Source organism: Chiloscyllium plagiosum, chromosome 20, assembly GCF_004010195.1.
Source record: "Chiloscyllium plagiosum isolate BGI_BamShark_2017 chromosome 20, ASM401019v2, whole genome shotgun sequence".
In the NCBI taxonomy this organism is placed as follows: Eukaryota; Metazoa; Chordata; class Chondrichthyes; order Orectolobiformes; family Hemiscylliidae; genus Chiloscyllium; species Chiloscyllium plagiosum.
The window spans coordinates 35,932,883-35,960,183 of NC_057729.1; the positions used below are offsets into that span (position 1 = coordinate 35,932,883).

A 27,301-nucleotide genomic window follows, 5' to 3' on the forward strand; every position below is an offset into this window, starting at 1 on the left:
ACCCTGCAAGGTGAATAGTCTGAGGGAGTGTTCACTTATGTTCACATTTGTGTAGTACTAAAGGATCATACAGTTTCTCTCTCATTATAAGAGAAATGACAGGTGGTGAGTTTAACCTGAGGGTCACCATATCTCAGGCAAGGGGCAAGGTGGAGAAGATGAACTCTTCATGGTAATGCCAGCCAGTTTGGGAATTGACCTGCATTCTAGGTGTTACTTTGCATTGCACACCAGGCAACTGAACTAACCAGCCCCAAACTCATGTATGAAGAAGTGACTGAAACTTTGCTATTGATTGTCACTTCAGTCCACCTCGATTTTCAATCTGATTTTTCCACTCGAGACCATGAGAAATAGGAACAGAATTAAGCATTTGACCAGTTGAGTCTGCTATACCATTTGATCATGGCTGATATGTTTCTCAGTGCCATTCTCCTGCCTTCTCCCTGTAACCCTTGATCCTCTCACTAATCAAGAATCTCTCTATCTCTGTCTTAAATACACTTCATGATTTGGCCTCCACTGCCTTCTGTGACAATGAATTCCCCAGTTTCATTGCCTTGTGGCTGAAGAAATTCCTCCTCATATCTGTTCTAAAGGGTTGTCTTTTCACACTGAGGCTGAGCCCTTGGAGCTCAGTCTCCCTTACTTGAGGAAACATTTCCTCCATCTTCACTGCATTCAGGCCCCTTAGTTTCAATGAGGTTTCCTCTCATCCTTCTGAACTTCATCAAGTACAGACCAAGCATCCTCAGCTGCTCCTCATATGACAACCTGTTTGTTCCCAGGATGATTCTTGTGAACTTCCTCTGCACCGCTCCAAGTCCAGCATATCCTTCCTTGGATATGAGGTCTAAAATTGCTCACAATATTCCAAATGCAGTCTGACCAGAACCTTACACAGCCTCAGCAGTACATCCCTGTTCTTGTGTACTATCTATCTCAAAACCAATGCTAACATTGCATTTGACTTCCTAGCTGCCAATTGAATCTGCACGCTAAGCTTAAGAAAATCCTGAATGACCACTCATAAGTCCCTTTGTGCTTCAGATTTCTGAAGAGTTTCCTCATTTAGAAAATGTGACCCATACAGTGACCCACTCAAGCTTAAGCCAAATTTCAAGATGTGGCGTAGTTATGCTATGAAGCTTTTCACAATTAAATTTTAATATATGGGAAATCTGCAGGCATATTGGCCACTCCAGCCAAGTTTTAGATGTATTGTTTTTCCTTGATAATCTTCAACTCTGTCCTTAGAAGGAAATGAGGCTTAAAGAAAAATGGAAAAAGAGTAGATTATAGCTGTTTGCTCCGGAAGTTTTTTTTTTGGTGTAACGTCTTTGTGTTTCTTTGTTTTGAGCACTAACAGGAGTTTTCTTTTTGATTGTATATCCTTTCCATGAATTTTCTTGCTTTGGAAATGCACAATAGGTGTGCCAGTCAAAAAAAGGTTAAGAGATAGGTTGACACATTGACATATTTCTACACATGTTAATCTTGTCTACTCCCTACTCTGTTCATTTCTGCAAAAGACCCTGATCTTTCTTCTGAGGCTAGTGCGAGTCTTTTATGAGCAATTAATTACCCACGATGATCTCAATTGGCCCACTGGCAGGTGATCTGTCTGATTTTCCCACACCCATAGCAGCATGTCCATAATTGAGGTAGGGATAGGATAGTTGGGTAGATGGCAGGCAGATTGTCTGCTGGATTTAGTGCTCTCCTGGTCAAGTTTCCACAAGTACTTTTATTCTATTGTCATACTCAAAGTCAATATAGCTGAAAATTTGTTGCTGGAAAAGCGCAGCAGGTCAGGCAGCATTCAGGGAACAGGAGAATCGACGTTTTGGGCATAAGCCCTTCTTTAGGAATGAGGAAAGTTTGTCCAGCAGGCTAAGATAAAAGGTAGGGAGGAGGGACTTGGGGGAGGGGCGTCGGAAATGCGATAGGTGGAAAGAGGTCAAAGTGAGGGTGATTTCACCAGTTTCACCATTCCCCCCCCCCCCACCTTGTCTCAGTCAAATCCATCGAACTCAGCACCGCCTTCCTAACCTGCAATCTTCTTCCTGACCCCTCCGCCCCCACCCCAGTCTGACCTATCACCCTCACCTTGACCTCTTTCCACCTATCGCATTTCCGACGCCCCTCCCCCAAGTCCCTCCTCCCTACCTTTTATCTTAGCCTGCTGGACAAACTTTCCTCATTCCTGAAGAAGGGCTTATGCCCGAAACGTCGATTCTCCTGTTCCCTGGATGCTGCCTTACCTGCTGCGCTTTTCCAACAACACATTTTCAGCTCTGATCTCCAGCATCTGCAGACCTCACTTTCTCCTCAAAGTCAATATAGTTAAGTGTTCCAAATGAAAAATTTTCAAGCCTTCTTGTTTCACTCCCATATAATCTCCATTAATGCTTGCAAAAGGCTTGCATTACCCTATATTGGCTTGACTAAAAACTACCAATTGCAAAATTATCTTGTTTGGATATTTTGCTGTACTAGACAAAGGAAATTTGCCTCATTGAGCACATTGTCAAAATAAAATAGCAATAGATGGACAAAGCAATTTCATATCATAATTCCTTTCCAGAATATAAATTGTAGAATACAATTATAAAGAGAACATAAATTATAATAATACAAACAGATATTTTGTAATATTGCTTACAGCAGCTCAGGAGATGTGCAAGTTCCCAAGGACAATGTCATGTAGCAGACTGCACTATTCCATACTTAGTGAAATTCTGTATAAGCTTGTTTGACCATTTAAATACTTCACAATATATACTCATATGGTAAGTTTCTTGTAAATCGTCTTTAAGAATAGATAAGTTAAGAACAAACCTGTATGAAACGATACATGTCCAGTCTCATTTTTTGTTTGAAATGTGACAGAAATTTTAAATTTGATACCTGAATACAGTGTGTGAAGTGTAGTAAATTCATCTGAAAAGTTTTAAACAGGTGGATAGGAATCATCAAAATTTGAAAACAACTATTTTTAAGTGCCGTAATTTTCTCCTGTCTTTTTAAGATGTTTAATGATGAGGAGTGGCAGATGGAGTTTAATTTAGATAAATGTGAGGTGCTGCATTTTGGGAAAGCAAATCATAGCAGGACTTATACACTTAATACACTTAAGGTCCTAGGGAGTGTTGCTGAATAAAGGGACCTTGGAGTGCAGGTCCATAGCTCCTTGAAAGTAGAGTCACTGATAAATAGGATAGTGAAGAAGGCGTTTGGTATGTTTTCCTTTATTGGTCAGAGTATTTGAGTGTAGGATTTGGGAGGTCATTTTGTGGCTGTACAGGACATTGGTTTGGCCACTTTTGGAATAATGTGTACAATTCTGGTCTCCTTCCTATCGGAAGGATGTTGTAAAAATTGAAAAAATTTAGAAGGATGTTGCCAGGGTTGGAGGATTTGAGCTCGAGGGAGAAGCTGAATAGGCTGGGGCTGTTTTCCCTGGAGCGTCGAAGGCTGAGGGGTGACTTCATAGAGGTTTATAAAATCATGAGAGGGATGGATAGGATAAATAAACAAGGTCTTTTCCCTGGGGTGGGGGAGTCCAGAACCAGAGGATATAGGTTTAGGGTAAGAGGGGAAAGATATAAAAAGGACTTAAGGGACAACTTTTTCATGCAGAGGGTGGTGTGTGTATGGAATGAGCTGCCAGAGAAAGTGGTGGAGCCTAGTACAATTGCAACATTTAAAAGGCATCTGAATGAATATATGAATAGGGTTTAGAGGGATATGGGCCAAGTGCTGGCAAATGGGACTGAATTAGGTTGGGATATCTGGTCGACATGGATGAGTTGGGCTGAGGGGTCTATTTCCGTGCTGTACATCTCTATGACTCTATAACTCAAGCATAATTGCTTAATGACAGAATTGTTCTTGTCTCGCCTTTATCAAAAAATAACTAATTCAGCTTTGAGAAAGTCCATTCACTAATTGTGGTGGATTGTTTTAATGTCAGTATCACAGCTGTGCAAAACTATAGAAATGCAATTTAGGATTTATTTGACCAACATAACTGCTCTGACCTAGTTAAGTATCACACAACACCAGGTTATAGTCCAACAGGTTTATTTGGAAGCACGAGCTTTTGGAACACTGCTCCTTATTCAGGTGGTTGTACTTCCAAATATTGGACTATAACTTAGTGTTGTGTGATTTTTAACTTTTGTACACCCCTGTCCAATACTGGCACCTCCAAATCATGCTCTGACTTAGGGAGTTCAAGATACAATAGGATATAACTTCGAAGTCTGAAGTTTTTCTTATTTATTTTCAGAATTTCAGGATGTTGAACTTGCTAACAGGGATTACATTTATTTTCTACCCCGGATGCTTTTAATGGTCTGTTAGGTTATCACAGAGCAGTTAGGTTGGGTCCACATCATTTAGTTTGCAACTGGAGTGGCATATGAGCCCAAATTGGGTATGAACAGCACATTTCCTTCCACAGAAGCTGAGCAGGGTCTTACAGTCATAGATTTATTATCATATTGCAATTCCATTTCAAGTATCTTATGCACTCTAAATGATACATCTCTGCTAAGTTAGTAATTAGCATCTGTTCTCCCAAGGTGCCAATTGTCAAGATTGTTTTCCCGCTTATTGATATAGTTTGTTGGCATAGCTCAGAAAGCTTTGAAGATACTTAGAGTTAGTCAAGTATTACAAAAGAATATGATTCTGGTTAAAATAATACAGGACAAGTGAGTACAGGAATAGTGCCACAATGGGATAATGTCTTTGCCGAAGCACATAACTGAAAATGAAAATGTAGAAATATTTGTCAAAACATGATGACGTACCATTTAATTCCAAAAGTAAAGCAAATCTTTCAGGAAATTGCTGGTAGCATATCAAATCACAAAGCTATCTTGAAAGTGCTTCAGGAACTGAGAACCTGGTGTTGTGTGATTTTTAACTCTGTATGATTTTTAACTCTGTCCACCCCAGTCCAACATTGGCTCCTCTACTTCAGGAACTGAATGAGAGCTATTCATTACAGTTTCACTATTTGAACAAGTTGGATAAATTTACAACCCAAATCAAAACCCATGAACTCAAGAATACAGTATATGCTCAAGAGTTTGTGGCCTCCACAGACCGAACAGAATCACTGATGGAATATGTTGAATTGAAAAGTTTTGATGAACCAGAAAATATTCTTTAAAACAAGTTCAGAGGAGTTTTGCATACTGGCTTCACATGCAAAGTCAATGAGAATGGAAGCTGGGTGGGTGGAGGCAGGCAATTTTGTCCTGTCAGCAAACAAACTAAGCTCATTTTTCCTGGAGGCTTATTCGGGAGATCGAGGGCTAATTGGGATGAGGTAAAGATTGGTTATTTTTCAGTTGGTCTGTGAGAATACTGGAACAGTTCTGAGTCTCAGAAAAATAGTCTGCAGGTACAGCAGATAATAAAGAAAGTGAATGGAATATTGGCGTTTATAGCTAACGGAATAGAATATAAAAGTATTCTTGAAACTACAAGGCATTGGTAAGACTGCACCTGGAGTATTGTGCACAGTTTTGGTCCCCTTATTTGAGGAAAGGTGTAGTGGCATTGGAGGCAGTTCAGAAGAGGCTCACTGGATTGATCCCAGAGATGACGGTTTTGTCGTATAAAGAGAGATTGAACAGTTTAGGGCTATACTTTCTGGAATTTAGAAGAATGAGGGGAGATCAAATTGAGGTATTCAAGATAATGAAAGGTGTGGATAAAGTAGACGTGGAGCGGATGCTTCCTCTTTTTTGGAGCATTCTAGGATGATGGGTAGCAAATTTAAAACAGACTTGAGGAGAAACTATTTCTCCCAAAGGGTTGTGAATCTGTGGAATTCACTACCCCACAGTGCAGTAGATGCTTGGACAATGTGCAAATTTGAGGAGGAGTGAGACAGATTTTTACTTGGTAACTGGTTGAAGGGATATGGGGAGAATGCAGGAAAATGGGGGTGAGGAGCATATCATGATCAAATGATGGAGTAGACTCGATGAGCCAAATGGCCGAATTCTGCTCCTATATCTTATGAACTTATGAACATCAGGAACAGGTCGGCTGCTTGGAGGTAGCCTCCCAGCAACAAACAGAGGGTTCCAGAGGTCGGGGGACCCAGTGCTCCAGAATTCCTTTCAATCCCTCTCTGCTTATTTGGCTACAGCTGTGGATCCTCAATATCCAGTGGTAGTTTCTCATGCACTAAGGTGTCTTTGCAGCTAAGGCCATTTTTGAATTTAAATTTGTTACCATGCAGAGGGGATGCTCAAAATAGAGGAGTTCTCTCTCTCTCTTTCTCTATCTCTCTCAACTACATTGGCTAGTTTCACAATTCTTTCAATGCTTGAAGCTTCCTTTTTGGCCAATCAAGAAAAAAATCACTTGCTGGATGCCTGCTGGTTACACTATGGAGCAGCAAATTGGCAGCAACTGAAACCAGGAATTTCTCCACTGCGTCCTAAGCAAACGCCCTCTGGTAAAAAAAACCCACAAAGTAAATTATCTGCTACATTGGGTCCTAAGCAGTTCTACCTGCTCCACAGTATCATAGGAAGGATCACCTGACCGGAAGTAGTCATAATCCACTCCACCAGACTGCTGGACCACTCAAATGTAAGCATGGTAAGCATGCCAGCCTGCTATTAAGGCTGAGACTACGCAGTTTCAAGACTCCCCTTCCGAGCTTACTCCTAGCAAATGTACAATCTCTGGAGAACAAAATGGACAAATTCAGATCACGGCTCAGCTTCCAATGTGAACTGCGGACTGCTGCGCACTCTGCTTCACAGACACCTGGCTCAACCCATCAATTCCTGACTGTGCACTTCAGGCTGATAGTTTTTCTATCCATCGTATGGACTGTGCCGCATCCTCGGGTAAGCCAACGGTTTAATCAACAACTTGTGGTGCACGGACATTGCAACTATGGGCAGCCATTGCTCCCTGAACCTTGAATTCCTCCTCATCAAATGCCGCCCCTTCTATCTACCTCAGGAATTTACCGCTGCTATACTAACTGCTGTGTACACACCGCCATAAGCAAAGGTTGAGCAAGTTCTGGATATGCTATACTCCACCACTAACACCCTGGAGACGGAACACCCTGAGGCCCTATTTATGTAACTGGCGACTTCAATTGAGCCAATCTAAGGATGGTGCTGCCCAAATATCACCAGAACATTTACCTCCCCCACCTGAACATTTTAGACGACTGCTACACCACTGTGAAGGATGCCTACCACTCCATTCCCTGCCCTCATTTTGGGAACTCCGGCCACAATGCCGTGTTTCTTCTCCTGGCTTAAGGTAAAAGCTCAAGCAGGAGACCCCCTTGTGGATACAGGTCCGGTGCTGGTCGGAGGAGGTAGAGGATCAACTCTGGTGCTGTCTGGAATCGGCTGATTGGGCCGTGTTCAAACAGTCTGCAGGTACCTGGAATGGGTACGCCACCACTGTCACAGACTTTATCAGCAAGTGTGTGGAGGACTGCATATCGAGGAAGTCAATCTGGATGTTCCTCAACAGGAAACCCTGGATGGAATCAAGACATACAGGATCTGCTAAAAACTAGGTGTGAGGCCTTCAGATCAGGAGACCCACTCAAATGTAAGGAATCCAGGTATGACCTTCGCAGAGCCATTAAGACAGCCAAGGACCAATACGATCCAAACTAGAGACTCAGACAGACACCTGGCCACTATGGAAAGGATTGAATGACATCAGAGGTTCTAAAAAGAGATAGCAGACAATGACATAGCCCTCCCAGATGATCTCAACGCCTTCTATGCTCGCTTTGAGCAGACTTTTGGCAGAGAGGTAACACCTATTCCGACAAGTCCTAATGAACTTATCCCAACAGTCACTGCATCAGAGGTCAGATCAGTTTTCCTTCGTGTGAATCCAAGGAAAGCGATGGGACCAGACGGAGTACAAGCCGTGCACTCAGAGCATGTGCAGATCAACTGGCAGAGATCTTCTCAGACATCTTCAACTTTTCCCTGTACAGGTCACTGTCCCTGCCTGTTTCAAGACCAAAGACCCTGTGCCTAAGAAGGCTCATGCAGCATGTCTCAATGACTACCGCCCATTGACCCTAACTTTGGTGGTCATGAAGTGCTTTTAAAAGATGGCCATGGCATTAATCAACTCCAGCTTCCCCATTCCCATTTGCCTATTGGACCAACAGATCCATGTCAGATGCCGTATCACTTGCCCTTCACTTCTCCCTAGAACACCTTGACACCAAGAGCAGCTACTTAAGAATCCTACTCATTAACTAGAGTTCAGCCTTCAATACTATTCTCCCCTCGAGACTGATTACTAAACTTACTGATCTCGGGCTAAGCCCCAGTCTCTGCAACTGAATCCTCAGTTTCCTGATCCAGAGGCCACAATCTGTGAAGATTGGGGACAATATTTCATTCTCACTAGCACTCATCACTGGAGTCCCCCAGGGGTGTGTTCTCAGCCCCCTACTGTACTCATGGTATACCCATGAGTGCGTCGCCAAATACAGGACTAATGCCATTTACAAGTTTGCTGATGACACCACCATAGTCGGTTGATGGCGACGAAACAGGCTACAAATGGGAGGTGGAAGACCTGGAAAAACGATGCACTGAGCACAACCTAGCTCTCAATGCCTGCAAAACCAAGGAACTCATTACTGACTTTCGTCGGGGTGTTACTCATGCCCCCCTGCACATTAACAGCACAGAGGTGGAACAGGTCAAGCTCCTGGGAGTGGTCATCCACAACAAGCTTTTATGGACTCTTCATGTGGGCTCCCTGGTTACAAAGGCCCAACAACGTCTCTTCTTCCACAGGCAGCTGAGGAAATTTGGCATGACGTGAATACCCTTGCCAACTTTGATAGGTGCACCATCGAGAGCATTCTGTCTGGATGTATCACAACTTGGTATGGCAACTGTACCATTCAAGATTGGAGACGGTTACAGAGAGTGGTGAACTTGGCCCAAACAATCACAAGGGCCAACCTCCCGTCTATTGAATCCATCTATCAGGCCTGCTGTTAAGGAAAGGCTGCCAGCATTCTCAAAGATCCATCCCATCCTGGCAATGTTTTTCTACAACCTCTACCATCGCGGAGAAGGTACAGAAGCCTGAACACATGCACCAACCAATTTCAAAAACGGTTTCTACCCTACTGTTGTTAGAATACTGAATGGACTCACAAGCACTTAACATTCGCCTGTACCTGTGCTTTTGTTTTTGCTGCTGTTTCCCTATTATTTATTTATCTATGCTACTTAGCTCCGTGATCTTCCTGTATTGCTCGCAAGACAAAGCTTTTTACTGTGCCTCAGTAGACGTGACAATAAATTCAATTCAATTCAAATCTGTACTGTATCATCTCTAAAGCCTTTCCCTATGCTTGGTGCCCAGAATTGGGCTCAATTCCTGGTTGAGGCTGAACTAGTGTTTTATATCATGGTTCATCTTAAAGCATGGCTTGAATTATGTTAAAACTATTATTTTTAGTTCTATTCACTTGACAACACAATGATTATTAAGTGAAATAAATAATTCCTTGGATCAAACCAAAATAATATATAGTTACACTTAATTTAAAATAAAAAATTCTCATGATTTGGACATTTCTGGCAAGGCTGACATTTAATAGTCATCCTTATCAGACCTGAGAAGGTTGGAGAAGGCTGCATTCTTGTACCACTGCAGTTTATCGACAGTGCAGAGTGGCCTGTCTTGAAAGGGAAGTTAAGAGCCAAACACTTTGGTATGGGACTGATGACAGACAGACTAAAAGATACATAGGAACTAGTAGATGAATTTTCACAACAATGCAACAGCTTCACAGCCACTTTGAATGAAAGAAGATTTTTATTTCCTCATGGCTTGTCTCTGGATTGCCACTAATATTTGAATGTTTCTTTGTTTTGGTAACTGGGATTGAATGCCCTGCTCAAGTATTGCTTGATTGACCCCTTTTTGATAATTGCTTGAATTACATTGTTTTATTGAAATATGCAGTTCATGATTGTTTTAGCTTTGCTGTTGTGTATGGATTAGGAAAGTATAGCAGCTCTGACAAAGATTCCTGGAGTTCGTGACTATTTCAACAACATTCATAAAATATCTGTGTTATTTAGTTTTTCTTCTTTGTACGGTACATTTCACTTGTCAGCTTTTAAATTGAATTTACCATTGCTCTGCCAATTTATACATTTTATCCAATGCATGCTGTAATTTCAGAGCAGTCTACTCAGGTTTCACTATGCCTTCTTGGAATATCATCTGCAAATTTGATCTGTTTGCACTGAGTTTTCCAAAGTTGAGTCTGTCAGGACATTTGCAGGGGCTATTATGTTTTTTGCTGTTGAAATTGTTAGTCCAATCCTAACCTATGAATTATAATTGAATTGCAAGTTGCAAATTAGTTCCTATTTGATGCAGGTTCGATAATTCCCAACAAATCCAAAGCTCTAGGAATTCACCTTATTAATTTTACAACTACCTCTATTAATGCAAGGAGAGTGACATGCTGAGCAAACATCAGAGTGATCTTGAGTTGGTGTCTCTTGAAGATCAAGCTGATGTATATTTATTTCTGTGTTGCAACTTTGTGACTGAGTGCAGAAAAACAAAAATAATTATACTAATATTTAGACCACCTCGACAATCTATGTTACAAGTATTTAGGTCAAAATTCTACAGCATTAATGAAGCATTCAGCCCTGGTAGACAGTAACTTACTAATCATCCTCTTGGAATGGTACACCTTTGTAATATGTAACCATTGTGGTCAGGATTGCACAAAGGAGCTACAAAGGGGTTTAGCTTAGAAGTAAATGCTTGAGGTAACCCTAATGAATGTCAGGACATTGTGTTGCAAAGTGTACCACTGGAGAAGCTCAGCAAGTCAGGCAGCATCCGAGGAGCAGGAGAGTCGACGTTTTGGACACAAGACCTTCAACTAGTGCATAATTTTCTGCATTATTTAGTAAAACCATTATATCCTCAAGTAATAATTGATTGTATGACTCCGAGCCTTTGAAAATGAATACTTTAGTCCATAAGACCTTAAGAAATAGGAGTGGAAATAAGGCCATTCGGCCCATTGAGTCCACTCCGCCATTCAATCAACGCCACTTACCCGCACTCTCCCTGTATCCCTTAATTCCTTGAGAGATTAAATTTATCAATCTCTGCCTTGAAGACATTTAACGTCTCAGCCTCCACTGCGCTCCATGGCAATGAATTCCACAGGCCCACCACTTTCTCAGGCTGAAGAAATTTCTCCTCATTTCTGTTCTAAATTGAACCCCTCTAGTTCTAAGGCTGTGACCACGGGTCAATTTAGAACAGAAATGAGGAGACATTTCTTCAGCCAGAGAGAGTGGTGGGCCTGTGGACTTCATTGCCACAGAGCACAGTGGAGGCCGGGATGTTAAATGTAGCGTCTTTGCAGCTCCTACTAAGACCCTCATGAAACCATCTACCAGTCATACATTTCTCTCTTTTCTCTGATAACACCACCTCGACAATCTATGTTACAAGTATTTCAGTCAAAATTCTACAGCATTAATGAAGCATTCAGCCCTGGTAGACAGAAACTGACTAATCATCCTCTTGGAATGGTACACCTTTGTAATATGTAACCATTGTGGTCAGGATTGCACAAAGGAGCTACAAAGAGGTTTAGCTTAGAAGTGAATGCTTGAGGTAATCCTAATGAGTGTCAGGACATTGTGTTGCAAAGTGTGCCACTGGAGAAGCTCAGCAAGTCAGGCAGCATCCGAGGTGCAGGAGAGTCAACGTTTTGAATACAAGTCCTTTAACAGAAGGATAAAAGCAGACTGATGAAGTAATCAAAACAATATAATTAAAGATATTTAAAACCACAAGTTTCAAATCACGACCAGGGATCCTGGAAGTTAATGATACATCTTTGGTATATCTGGACAAAAACTACTGTATATTACACACAATATCCTGACGCCTAAAACACCGACTCTCTCGCTGTGCGGATAATGCCTGACCTGCTGTGCTTTTCTAGCATCACACTTTTATGACTCATTAGCATCTCACTTTCTCCTAGTCAGGTTATTGTGAGTAATATACAGTGGTTTTGACCAGATACACTGAACATGTGCCATTAAACTTCCCGGATCCCTGGTTATGTGATTTGAAACTTTTGGTTTTGAATAGCTTTAATTATGTAGTTTTGATTATTATCATCAGTCTGCTTTTGTCATCAGAACAGGAATCACCAAAGCAGCCCCAGGTTTAGCTAAAAGTCTGACTTTAGTCTCAAACACTCTTAGAAACCCTGATATCCATGAAGATCCAGTATTGTTGCTTGAAAAGTGAACTAATTCTCCGTCTGAGAATTAGATTGCTTTGCCTCCCACACCATCCTTTTGAGAGTTCCTACGTAAAACAATTCTGGTAGACCAGACATTGACTTACTGACTCTAATTCAAATCAATGCCAGTGCCCTTAATCAGATGGACCAATTGGCTGAGGAGTGGCAGGTTGAGTTTAATTTAGATAAATATGAGGTGCTTCATTTTGGAAAGGCAAATCAGGGCAGACAGACACTTAATGGTAAGCTGCTGGGGAGTGTTGCTGAACAAAGAGAGCTTTGATTGCAAGTTCATAGTTCCCAGGGAGACATAGATTAGATTAGATTACATTACATTACAGTGTGGAAACAGGCCATTCTGCCCAACAAGTTCACACCGACCCGCCAAAGCGTAACCTACCCATACCCCTACAATCACACCTTACCTAACACTATGGGCAATTTAGCATGGCCAATTCACCTGACCTGCACATCTTTGGACTGTGGGAGGAAACCGGAGCACCCGGAGGAAACCCACGCAGACACAGGGAGAACATGCAAACTCCACACAGTCAGTCATCTGAGGCGGGAATTGAACCCGGGTCTCTGGCGCTGTGAGGCAGCAATGCTAACCACTGTGCCACCGTGCTGCCCACTAGTGGTAGTGAAGTAGGTACAGTAGCACCTTGATTTACGAACTTAATCCGTTCCGGGACCCGGTTCGCGAACTGAAAAGTTCGTGAACTGAATCAATTTTTCCCATTGTTCGGATAGCGTAAGAATGCTTGGACGGCTGTTCACAGCGCACATGCCAAAGACGAACTGAATGAGATCACGCAGGGCTTGAGAGCTTTTGCGTTCAACAAGCACGTAGCAAAGCAGAACAATGAAACCACGTGGTCGCACACGGACTTTTTGCGTTCATATCTTTGTTCGTACCTTGAATTTCGTACGTACGTTGAAGCAAAATTTTACGTACAATCCTGTTCGTATACCGATTTGTTCGTGAATGGGGTCGTTCGTATGTCAAGGCGCTACTGTATTTGGTATGCTTGGCTTTATTGATCAGTGTATTGAGTATTGGAGAAAGTGAGGACTGGTGGAGATCAGAGTCAAAAAGTGTGGTGCTGGAAAAGGACAGCAGGTCAGGCAGCATCCGAGGAGCAGGAGATTTGATGTTTTGAGCTTTGTTTTGTATTGAGTAAAGGAGTTCGGAGGTCATGTTGCGTCTGTACATGACATTGGTTAGGCCACTTTTAGAATACTGCATGCAATTCTAGTCTCTCTGCTATTGAAAAGATGTTGTGAAACTTGAAAGGGTTCAAAAAAGATTTATAAGGATGTTACCAGGGTTGGAGGGTTTAAGCTGTCGGAGAGGCTGAATAGGCTTGGGACTGTTTTACTGGGAGCGCTGAAATGTGACCTTGTAGAGATTTATAAAATCATGAGGGACTTGATAGGGTGAATAGTCAAGTTCTCTTCTCAGGGATAAGAGTGTTCATACCAGAGGGCACAATGTTTAAGGTGAGAGGGGAAAAATATAAAAGAGACCTAAAGGACAACTTTTTCACACAGAGAGTGGTGAGGGTGTGGAATGAGCCGCCAGAGGAAATGGTAGAAGCTGGTACAATTACAACATTTAAAAGGCATCTGGATAGTTATAAATGGGAAGGGTTTAAAGGGATATGGGCCAAATGCTGGCAAATGGGACTAGATTAATTTGGGATAGATGGTTGGCATGGACAAGTTGGACCAGATGGTCTGTTTCCATTCTGTACAGCTCTGTGACCATGACTATGACTATGATTCTGGAAGAAATAAAGATAAACATTAATAAAGTAATTATTAAAAAATCATTACTGTCGTGGACAGTACTCAACAGTGACAAAATAATTTTGATCAGCTCTCCCTCTTGTCAATGACCATTCTGCCAGCCCGTCTTTTTTAAAAGAAACTTACAAAGCCATAAAGTTACTTTTGAAATTAGTTTCATTATAAGTATTTGCATGTATTACATATTATGCTGACAGTTATGTTTTGTCATATCAGCAAACAGTTGTTGGTATGTGTACAATTTTTATCACTACTGAACATTCTGAAGTAATGATATTATCTTTTGGATAAGCTGTTAAACAAAAGATGGTCTGCCCCCTCAGGTAGACCTAAAAGGTCACTGTACTTTCCCAAAGAAGAACAAGGGAGCTATCCTGGTGTCTTGGCCAATATTATCCCCATCAGCATCTCTGAAACAGATTTTGTGGTCATTACCATATAGCTTTATGGGAGCCTGTTAAGCACAAATTCACTATCATATTTCCAGTGCAGCAAAGACAATACTGCAAAGTGACTACATATTGGAACACTTTGGAACACTTTGGAACAAATGTCATTGTGAAAGGTTCTGCACAAATGCAAAGTTTTCTTGTTAATTTTTTGTTTCTTGCTTCCAAAATTATTGATAGCAAATCTATTGATTAATGAAACAAAAATGGAAATTGCTGGAAAAGCTCAGCAGGTCTGGCAGCATCTGTGGAGAGAAATAAGAGTTAAAATTTTGCATCAAGTGACTTTTCCTTAGAAGTGTAGTTCTTGAACCAAAACATTAACTCTGATTTCTCTCCATGGATGTTGCCAGACGTTCTGAGCTTTACCAGTAATTTCTGATTTTGTTTCTAATTTACAGCATCTGCAGTTCTTCTTGGTATTGACTAATGAATGTTCTCTAGCACCCTTTTCAAAACTATTACTTGTTACTATCTCTGTGCCCTTCAAGTGGACAGCAGCCCTATTTTAAACAGATATTTTTCATCCCTATACATTCCTCTTATTTTAATCTCAGATGTTGCTTTAATGAAGAAGCAGCGTAGGAAAACCACACTAGTTGTCAGACTCTACTGAATTGTGCAATGCCAATTAGAAGTATTACCAAACATGCACTTGTGCATTGTCAAACTTTGTCACAGTTATAAAATGATTATTTTAAAGCAGATATTTAATGCTGGGTCCCATGACCTTAAACCAGACATTCACTTAAGGATTCAAATTGACAGACATTTTCAATCCGCTGCAAACATTTTAGTTTATTACTGAGATTATTTCCTCCTGAGAGAGATTTAAAGGAACAAGGTTGTTTAATCTCAGCTCCAGGTTAGCAATTGAACATTTACAATTGTGCTGCATTCTCTAGACAATTGATAAGTAATGCACAAGACCTATTGTGTTATATTTAAATGTTACAGTGGAAATGAAAAGAATACCTTCATTTTCAATACATGTGATAATGGAATTTTAAGCCAAAATGGATCAAAACCTTAACAATTGATACTTTATAAATATTTAAATCAAGATATACTGTAATGAGGAGTACATTCTTCCTTTTCATTAACCTTATTTCCTCGTGTCACTCCTTTTGTCACAGACTTTTGTTAACATCTCCAGTATAAATGCCCAAATCTACATTTGTAGTAAGGAAGTCTGTGTTTTTTTGGCACTTGACCACTATGCAATTCTGGGCACTTGCCACCAGATACCATGTGAACATCTTTCTGAAAAGCTGTTCAAAATACTTTTGATTTCTCAGTAATTTAACTTTTTAATGTCAAAGTAAATATTTGCAAACATGAGAAAAAAGGTTAAGGTTGGAAATACAATTTACATATTTCTCACAAATTATTGAATGTTGATACAGCATTTTCTGTTCTGGCTTTCAAACCGATATTAACGTTTGTACTTGAATGTCAAGCCTGGGTTCTGCCTGATAATGGCTGTGAATGCTTTAGCTTTATTTTTGATGTGGTACACTTGCCATCATGGGAATATTTCTGAGTATTCCACCTCCTTTCTGTTGTTTAATTGTCCAGCACCATTACAGAGGAGAAGAAGGGCTCATGCCCGAAACGTCGATTCTCCTGCTCGTTAGATGCTGCCTGACCTGCTGCAGTTTTCCAGCAACACATTTTCAGCAGCACCATTATAGACTAAACTTCACAGACATGCAGAGCTGAGATCTGATTGGTTGGTGTGGGATCACTTAGCTGCTATGGTGTTTGGCATACAAGTAGTCTGTGTTGTAACTTTACCAGGTTGCAGCCCATTTTTAGGGTATGCCTGATTCTGCTCCAAGCATGCTCTCCTGTACTCTTCATTGAACTAGGATTCATTTCCTGACTTAGTAGGAGAAAATTACTGCCAATACTGGAATTGATACTGAAGACAACAAATGCTGGAGATCACAAAGTGTCAGGCAGCAGGATACCAGAGTTTGCAGTTTTTTTGTCCATGGAGAGAAAACAAGCTAACGTTTTGAGTCTAGATAACTCTTTATCAGAGCTGACGTGAAGTATGAAGGGGGCAGGATAAAACTATACTTTAGGTGTGGGAGGTGGAGTTAGTGTGCTGGAGGAGAAAGGATGTTGATAGTTCAGATTAATTGATCGATATGTGAGAATGGCCGAACAATGGTGTATCTAACTGCTAGACCTGAAAGAGAACAGTCCCAGTGGGGTAGGGGGACGGGAGAGAGGACGTGGTGACAGCGAATGTAACAAATAAAGCTAAAAGAAGGGGAAGGACTGGGAGTTGGTTCACAATTTGAAGGTGTTAAACTCAGTATTAAGTGCCTAATCTGAAGCTGAGATGTTTTACTCCAGTTTGCGCTGTGTTACTGGAGCACTGCAACATGCTGAGGACAGACAAATAGGCATGCGAGCAGGATGCTGTGTTAAAATTACCAGCTATGGGAAGGTCAGGGTCATGCTTGCACACAGACTGGAAGTAATCTGTAAAGTGGTTACCCAGTCTGTGTTTGGTCACTCACATATTGAGTAGGCCACATTGGGTACAGCGAATATAGATCACAGAATTGGATGAGGTGCAGGTGAAATGCTGCTTCACCTGGAAAGACTGTCTAAGCCCTTGGATGGTGGACAGGGGGGAGGTGAAGGGAACAGGTGTTGCACCTTCTGTGGTTACATGGGAAGGTGTTGTGGGAAAGGTGGATGGTGTTAGTGATCAATAAATGGGCGAGGGTGGCCTGGAGGGAATGATCCCTGCAAAATGCAGACAGGGAAAGTGAGGGGAAGATGTGTTTGGTGGTGGCGTTCTTTTGGAATTGTCTAAAATGGTCTCCTGGCCTGATGGTAATGGTAGCGTGGGGGATATGCTGGGCCACGAAGTTATGTTCATTACATGGCTATGGTCTTTACATGCCTTTAATTCCAGATTTTATTGATTTCAAGTTTCAACATCTGCAATAATGGGATTCAAACCTACATCCTCAGAACAGCAGCCTGGGGCTAGGTTATTCATCCAATGATATGACTGCCCTCACCAACCACACCCACAATGTTATTTTGTCAGCACAGTGTATGTAATTTTAGTTTTCCTGATTGGAGTCAGCTTGAATGACACACTTGGTTTCCAGTTGGGCAACGCTATAGTAGTCTGCTAATGGAGGTAATTTGCCTGTCGCTGATGTTAAAAGTATGGGGTTGTCAGTGTTGATGGGGGTGCAGTGGGGTTAGGTGTGATCAGATTGTTGACCCTGGAGTGGTTTGAGGATGGTGGGAGTGGGTTTCGGTTTTCAATTCCTGATTTGAAGTGAGAATGACGTACGGAGGAGATTGTATAGGCAGGGACGAAGTACTTCTCCCCATGGCTCTTCTTGCTGAGGACAGCTGTTAAATCAGAGCCTGCTAACCTCACTTAAATATCCTGGGACAAGATTGACTTCCCATCCCTTGACCCACCTCCTTTATGCACAGTTGTAGGTGTTGGGAGGTGTTTTTGGCGGTTTGAGATTTCAACGTTTTCACGTCTCATCCTACTGTAACTTATTTGTTTCTGGAATTTGAGATTCAGCTCAAGGAATGTGCTGGTGAGTGAATCCATAATTGTAGTGAAGCTCCGGTTTGGGATTACTCTCCCATCAAACCTCTGGTTCACTTCGTACAGTTTGGCTGGATCAAAGCATTCTGCTGAACTCCTATATTTCTATTGTAGTATGATAAAACAACAGCATGCCCACAATTCTGGGACTGTTTCTTCATGTAGCCAAAGTCCAGGAATGCCTCAAAAATGAGCTAAACTCCAGTCCCTTTAACCAGTACTACTCAAAACTCTGGTACATGTTACATACCATCTTGCTGTGTATTTTCACGTTTAATAAAGGGCTATAACTTAAATATGTTATTTTAGCAGTCTAGCAAATCAAGTCCATATATTTGCAGTTTTTTTTTAGAACAATAGACAGAATTGTGGAATTCAATCCCCTAATTGTCAAAAAACATTATACTATTCTGTTCCTGGAGGTATTAGATCATTATTGATTATTTATCTGAGTGATTGAAGATGAATTTTTTTTTTACATTTGACTAGATCTATTTATTTGAATTCCCAGGAAATCACATTGTGCTGTGTGGGTTAAAGTACATGTGGATTATTAATATACTGCAATATTGTGTAGAACAGGCTGGATAAACCGGGGCTATTTTCCTGTCTGTCAGTCTTCATATGTACGGTAACAAAAATAGATCTTTATTAGTTTCAGTCAATGCAAATTAGTAATCCCAGTGTGATCACCTTCATCAAGGAAACATTCATTGTTTAAAATATACCACAAATGAAAAGCTTGATTATTTTTAGCTAACTCTAAATTTTCCAGTTTCCTAAACTGATCTCATGTGGCAAATAAGTTCTGACATTATTAGACGCAATTAAGAAAATGCACATATTAATTAGGAAATTACCAGCTTTAAAACTTGACATTTTTCAAACTAATCTGATTTTATCTTCACAGCCTGTAGTTAATGGAGAAAAAACCTACCAGTTGGATCAATGGGAGCAAACATCAACACCCACTTCGCAGAGTCCCAGCCCAAATCCAAATCAGAGTGGAACTGACAGTACTGCAGGTAAAAATGGTAGAAAATGCACCGAATGTAATATCCCACCACTTGCATACTTCCTTGATTCCTGTATGTTCCTGTGAGATGCAATGTTTATTTTTGATCCTTAACTTTGGCATCTAGTTTTACTGTGGATGTATTACAGGCTAATTGAACTAGTTTTTGATTCTTTAGTCTCTACAGTGACCCATTTTTAAAGCAGCTCTAATGCAAAACTAAAACAGCAAATGCTGGGATTGTTCATCATGTCTGGTAGCATTTGCGATCAGGAGTTAATAGACTGAATTTGGATCCATCAACAAATCCAACAGTGTGCAGGTCACAAAGCAACAACTTGTCAACTGGAGGGAAGAGGGTCCCCTGTACCTCTTTACAGGTGATAGGACTGCTGGCTAATTGAAGAGTTAGGACTCAATGGCTTTTGACCCAAAGGCTAGTCAGGTATGGTAAGAGAAGGGTTGGGTGAAGTTAGTGAGGTAACATGCCATCGTTGAAGCTGAGGACACTTGTCCACGGGCCAAAGAATGTCTGCAGAGGGGGCTGATGCCCCCACACTTGCTGAGAGATGCCCAGAGTTCACTCAATGTCTCCTCATGTCAAGAAGGGTGCTGGTCTTTGTGTGGAAACGCCATTCACCAGCTCCTTTGCTACTGGCAAGATGGCATGGTTGGGGGGGACGACATGGTGCAACACTCTCGTTCTTTGCTCCCTCTCACGCGCTCTCTCTCTCTCACGCGCTATATCGCTCGCTGTCTTTTGCTCTCTAGCTCTCTCACTCTCTCCCTCTCACAGTCTTGCTCTTTCTTTCTCTCTCTCTCTCTCTGTCTTGCTGCCTCTTTTGCGCTCTCTCTCTTCTTCTTCCACCCCATCTTTAAGCTCCATTGTTAAGAGCCCCATCTCCAAGCTCTCACGTGGATCCATAAACTTTCATCAGAACTGGGAAAAGTAGTGTTAATACATCTCCTGAACAGCATTTCTTTTGAATTTTATGGTTGGCTGTTCCTTTGTGAATCAAGTGAAAAAAGTATTACTGCTATTATTTATCATCTCCAATTGTTTTTATGTCATATTTTATATTACAGTAAATGTCTTTCTTTACTCAGCAACTTGTTTTCTTTCTGTTCCTTTACATTATTTTATTTTGTTAGTGTGGTGATCTTTATACTTTAAAGGCTTTAAAGGCTACCTGTGAAATAATTCCATTCTCAGGCACGTTTTCCTTTTCCTTGCACTTGTTCCAATTCAAATATTATTTGTATTGTTCAATTATTATTTTCTTGAGTCCAATTATATTTTTATCATTATTCTATTTTCCTCTCGATCTCTTGGGACACTCCATTTTTGATATTGTTTATGTGAAAAATATCCTTCATCTGTCAAACCTGTTTTCCTTTGAAGTTACTTTCACTGAAGGTGGTACTTATTGTATGAGCTGATGCCTGTGTGTTTTCTCAGCTGTGATCTTTCAATATATCACTTGATGTAATCCTAGAACAGTAAAGATGCCTACCACTAATGTATGTTGTAAGTTTGTAATCATCGTATGAAACCGCCTAACTGTACTTTACTAATTTAGAATAGATAAATAATTTAACAACCTGGTAAATTTGCTAGAAGAATGCGAAAGCTTTCAGAGGTAGAAAAGCATCTATTCTGAATTTTGAATATTTTGGTAGAATCCGCTTTGTTGGGCAGGCACTAAAAGCACTGAAACACCTGAATTGACTTCTAGAAGGAAGGGCCACTGGAGGTTTGTGCACATTAGGCATTGAAATGGACACTATGGACCTTCATCCAGGATGTCCTGGTTGCCTGGAGCTACCAGCTAATCAGAGATTTGCTGCTACTAGTTTAGCATCCCGCAGACTGCCAGAATAGATTGGTGACCAGGGGTAGAGATGGGTATTGCATTGGGGGAGGGGTGGGGGGCGGGGGGAATTGTAGGGAGAAGGTAATGGAGGTCAGAAACAAGAACCTATTGGGTGTGTCACCTGTTCTGAGTGGAGAAGAGATTATTGGACCCCAGACGGGAAAATATCTTTAACTGGTCCTTAAGTGAACTTTTATTGACCATATAAGGATTTTAAGTAGAATTAGAAGTTCTTTGCCTAAGGATTTTTCCACTTGGAACTTATCTGGGCAGAGGCAGGAAGATGTCAGCTAATGTCCCAAAGGGTAACCCCTAATTATTTAGGCCTTCTGCCTCATTTTTCATCTCCTGTGGACCCAGAGAATTCTGCCAATATGATTCTTTGTTGTCATAAAAAGTTTTAGGATTTGAGGAAATTATGACCTTGAAAGGTAAATGAGATTCTGAAGCTTCCCCTACATAATATATAATGGAAGTATAATTAAATATGATGACAATGAGGAATATTTCATAGAGCTAATAGTGAAAATTGTGAGAGATTTAATGAAGCAGAAAATGTCCCAAACTGTAACCTTGCTTATTTTTTAAGTTGAAGTAGAAACAATGCATTTATACTTCATTAGAAATTGACCAATCCTTCCCTTTAAAAACAAAAAGGAAGAAATATAGAACTCTTTCATTGAAACAATCATCAGGTTAAGCTGCATTGAGACCTGATGAGCTTACATGTCAGTTTACTCAAAACTGACATTTATCCACAAAACTAAAATACTGCGCTATTAAGAAATTTGGTGTAAAAACAAAATGAAGGAAACAGTTAACAGGTTTGATAGCACCTATGGAGAGAGAAAGCTTCTGTAAATTCTTCCAACAGTTATCTCTGTTGTCCTTAGGTGCTGTCAGATTCGTTGAGAGAATTCTGGATATACCCAAATTTATGTATTGTTACCTGGTTACTGCCGTCCACAACAGTTATTGGTTCAGCACAAAGAGGACAAGAGTCAAATCTGTATCAACTCCACCCTAAATTTATTAGTTTAGTTGAAACAGACATATAATTCACACTCTTTTGGTTAGCAAAAGGTTAATAGCACGCATGCAGTTCATACAAGACTAAAATCTGTGCTCACACCCACTGGGTTTCTCTTTGAAATTCCCTGAACAGTCAGCAAAAGTAAAGGATAATATGCAATAATAAGAGTTTGCACTGGCCAGGTGATCTCTCAAGTTCTCAATGTAATCTCCATACTTCTAAGCGTAGAGTTCTCAACTTCACAAAGGTTGATCTCCAGAGTTTTCTCTGCTGGCATGCCAGAAATCCTTCATTTTTATTCTTTTCCTTATTTTCCAGAACTGTGCTGTCATTCCTCATTGGTCCTGGCTCACAGGGCGAGTCTATATCCTTTCATTATTGACTTGTCCCAAGGACTCCATTAGGATTACCTCATTAATCTTCCACCAAATAAGGATTTAACCTTATGTCACTCCCCTGATCTGTTCCAGGTCGAACAGGTTCTGGCCAGCACTAGACAGTGGCTGGGGCTTGAGTAACTTGAGTTCATAAGCTGCTGTTTTTACATATGAGCAGCCCCAGCCAACAGTATGCATTTAAACTTTTTTTTAAAAAAAAGTTTAGTATTGCTTTGAGTTAAGAAACAGAAACAATGAATCTGATAGAACTGTGGGTAAATGCTGTCTGTTATATTCTTCTGCACACCATGTCTTGGAATTAGGGCATAATAGATCTATATGATGCAGATTTAGGTATCTAAAAATTTTGTGTGCAGACTCATTAAAGTTATAAACATAAATGAATTTACCTCCCTTAGAACAATCAATCTCAGGGTAAGTCTGACTAGTTATAGATAAAGCTTTTCAACAAATCTATGCTGCATAAGCTTGGAAGTATTTCTAAGGAGGTGCCTCACTTAAGTAATTTTATTCGACAATTATTGTACGTCGTGAGATATAAACTGAAATACTTGTAACAAAGACTTCCCATTAACAAACATTTCTAAAAGATATTTAATCCCATCAAAATCAAAATGTATGCACATCAATGGCAACATAAGAAATTGTATAGATGAACATGTAAACATGCAGGAAAAATTGGGTTCAATACTGGAAAGATTTACAGAATAGAAATATTACAGAATTACTTAGACAACACAGAAACTCTAACTCATCTCTGAAAGTGTTTTTACACATATCTGTCTCCTCTAATTCTGTGTACTTGATCTTAGTTTGTCTATTATTTTATTGTTTTGTGGTTTTGAAAGCAGCTAAGCTATTTGCCATATCACTTCCTATGGCAGTGAGGTGCATGTTCTAATCACTCTGACTAAGAAGTATCTATATTTCTCATGTTTGGATTTAATAGTAATGAGTGATATTATATTTATAACCCTAGTTTTGGAATGTGAGATGGATTACATTGATACTCAATGAAGTCAAGCTAAAGTTATCTCCAAACATACATTTCATTGGATTATATCGAATTTAAGGCACAGAAAAGACTCTTTTGTATCCTATCTTATCTAGATTTGCACTTTCCAAATAATAAGTGACTTTTTAGTTCTTCCTTATTCTTTGTACCTTACATTTATATGTATTGAGTGTTATTTGCCAACCATTACAACATTCTACAAGTTACAGTTTGTGTTCCCAGCACTGTTACTTGTGGAACACGGCATTCTTCTGCACTTCATACTTTATATTTCTGTCTTGAAGTGAGCTAGCAGTTCACTATGCTACTTATCCCCAACTCCATATTCTCTGAATTTGTTCAAGTCTATCACAGGGCATCTTATTATAAGCCTGGTGAAAATTCAGTTAAATTATATCTTTTGCATTACCAGTGTCCACTCTTGTGATCTCAAGAAATAAATTAGTACAATTGGTCAAGAAAGAGTTTCTGTTTTGAAGTCCATGCTGACTATTCATTATTATATTTTCTTTCTTTAGATGTTTTTAAGATGTTCCTATCTCCCTTCTGCAATACAGATAACATAACTTCTACCACAGTTGACTGAGTTGTAGTTCCTCTGTGTACCGTAATAACACGGCACAATGGCACAGTGGTGGCACGGTGGCGAGAGACCCGGGTTCAATTCCTGCCTCAGGTGACTGACTGTGTGGAGTTTTGCACATTCTCCCTGTGTCTGCGTGGGTTTCCTCCAGGTGCTCCGGTTTCCTCCCACAGTCCAAAAAAAATGTGCAGGTTATGTGAATTGGCCGTGCTAAATTGCCTGTAGTGTTAGGTGAAGGGGTAAATATAGGGGAATGGGCCTGGGTGGGTTGCGCTTGGACGGGTCGGTGTGGACTTGTTGGGCCGAAGGGCCTGTTTCCACACTGTAAGTAATCTAATCTAATCTAAACACAGATGGATGTTATCTGTAAAATCAAAATGAAATGTGTCTGAACTCTAACTTATAAAGAGTCCAGTCTCTAGAGAACCATACTAGTTTTATAACATAGTTGTCACTATGTAGTGGGCACTGGAAGTGGTTGCTGTGAGCCAACAACATTTATGAATCTATGAAAAAATGGAGAGGAAACGTAATAATTAGAAATCAAAGTATTGTGAGAGTTGAATGCAACATGTTTGTTTGGGAAAATTTGTGCTTGGTCTGAAAACAGTCATAATCTTGGGATTTATTTTTCAAAAAATGGTTTATTGAAACCTGCGAAGATCTGAGCAATACAGACTAACAAAAAATATAAAAGGACATGGTGAGTTGAAGTCAGTGGTGAAGATACACCAAAAGCAGGAAACAGGTCTGGCAATATCCTTTTTTTACACTACAGAAATGCAAAGTTTTCACGTCAGATTTGGATTGCTCAAGCTAAAGACCTGGCATAGACAAATGACCAACTAGCCTACTTTTGTGCTTTAGGTTCCTATGGTTTACACTCCACTATTTGGACCTTTATTTGAATATCTTGGTATATGTGTATTTCCTTTTTTCATTCAGAAATCTGATAACAGGAAAAGTACTGCTTTGATTTTAATAATATCAATAATAATGATTAGACTTCAAGGTCCAATCTTCAAAAGAACCTTAAGATGAAAATGATATTTTAGATAAAGTATGTAGGTAATTTTAAATTTTAACCACGACAGTTTTTATGTTTAAAATGAGACTGGATCCTGTATTATTACAAGGCCTGGTTAACCTTGTGATTGGTTTATTTGCACTGCATGATCCCTTTGTACCCAAGCCCACTTAAACTCGCACATGTAGCTAGTGAGAAAAATAGGTGATTGATTAATAGTTTTTAAAAAAGTCATTTCAGCATAGCATAAGAACAATGAAAGGGAAGTAGTCTTATGTAGTGAGTGAATCTAAGATGCAAATACATTTAGTTTTAAAAGTGGGAATCCAAGTAGAAAAGGTCATAAATAAAGCAAATTAAATTTGAATTTTATATACCAATATATTTGTCATAAAAGCAAGTACGTGGTCTTGAATTCATGTACAAATTTGCTTAGGTGCTATATGTGCAATTGGTGGCCCTTTTTAAGAAGGATAATAACACTGTGGAAACTATTTAGTGAACATTTACAAGAATATTACTGAGATTAAGAGGTTCTGATTCTGAAGAAAAATTTGATGAATTGATCCTTTGTCACTGGAAAAGCTTAAGGTGGAAGAGTATCTAAGATTTTCTAAATGGTGTAGTGTTTGATTAGGATCATCCTGCAAGATTATTAATAGAATTTGTAATAGAAGAGCTTACACACAGAATTTGCATTAGAATAATGCAAAGGAGAAGTAGACAATTTTTTTTATCACATGTAGTGTATTAGAACATGAAGGATATTGTGAAAACTAGTGACTGCATCAGAGATTGAGCAAAACTTTACTGGCCAAGAAGTGAGGGAGTGTGGTATGGGGCAGCAACATAGCAAGACATGCTTTGGGATGGCTCCTGGAAAATTTTACTTGAGATAGGACCAGCTTTGGACAGACTGGCCATTTGCTGAACGGAAGTGTACAGTCTATTTAAATTATATCAGGCCTTAATAAGTGCAGCTTTCCCAGGCTACCACCATTTTGTCTGTAAAAGAGAATGGCTGTCAATGGGGAAGTTGTCCACTTTATGGAGGCAGCCTTTCTGTGAAGTCTCTAGGTATCATTAGTGCTGGAGTCTCCATAATTCAAAGAGGAGAGCTGTGGGCAGGAAAGATACCAAACAGGCCAGTTGGGCTTCCCAGAGATGACTTCTGGCTTTGAATATTGAAATTTTAATTTAACATCTTGACATTTTGATCTCTAAGTGCCCTCAGTATTGCCCAACTTTCTGTGGGGTTTCTGAGACTCTGGAGCTGCTGGTCCTCTGACTGTGGAGACAACATCTACATCCCAGAAAAGATTTACAAGGATGTTGCCATGGTTGGAGGATTTGAGCGAATAGGCTGGGGCTGTTTTCCCGGGAGTGTCGGAGGCTGAGGGGTGACCTTCTAGAGGTTTACAAAATTATGAGGGGTATGGATAGGGTAAATAGGCAAAGTCTTTTTCCTGGGGTCGGGGAGTCCAGAACTAGAGGGCATAAGTTTAGGGTGAGAGGGGAAAGATATAAAAGAGACCTAAGGCCAACCTTTTCACACAGAGGGTGGTATGTGTATGGAATGAGCTGCCAGAGGAAGTGGTGGAGACTGGTACAATTGCAACATTTAAGAAACATTTGGATGGGTATATGAATAGGAAGGGTTTGGAGAGATATGGGCCAGGAACTGATAGGTGGGACTAGATTGGGTTGGGATATCTGGTTGGCGTGGACACGTTGGACCGAAGAGTCTGTTTCCATGCTGTACATCTCTGTGACTCTATGATATAACCTGATAGCTCTGTTCCTGTGCGATCCCACATTTATAAGAAAATCATGTAATAACAGCACACTTTATTGCCACTACAGGTGAGGAAAGTTCACATTCTACAAATAATGATCTAAATTATTTAAATGTGTCATAGCCAATTCACATTGATGAAACATGCGTTACAGCAGAACTGACTTGTACTGTTGTTGTTGCATTACTTAATTCAGAAAATAACACATTGATCTTTGCCCTGTTAGTATGATGAAAGTACAGGCTACAACTCCGCAGCTTGAACAAATTGAATTTATAAATACACCACTTCAGAGTTACAAAGGGCTTCACGACCTCTTTGTTTAAAAAACTTTAAT

General features: G+C 40.2%; 1 protein-coding gene across 11 annotated transcripts in view; it reads left to right on the plus strand.

Moving 5' to 3' along the window:
* Window positions 1-27,301, plus strand: part of dnmt3bb.1 (DNA (cytosine-5-)-methyltransferase 3 beta, duplicate b.1) — a 334,528-nt gene that overhangs the window by 105,743 nt on the left and 201,484 nt on the right. For all 11 annotated transcript variants that reach the window (XM_043710533.1, XM_043710530.1, XM_043710537.1 and 8 more), the window contains one exon: window positions 19,134-19,248. In XM_043710533.1, the coding sequence (XP_043566468.1) occupies window positions 19,134-19,248 (115 nt within the window). The remainder of the gene's footprint in view (window positions 1-19,133; window positions 19,249-27,301) is intronic.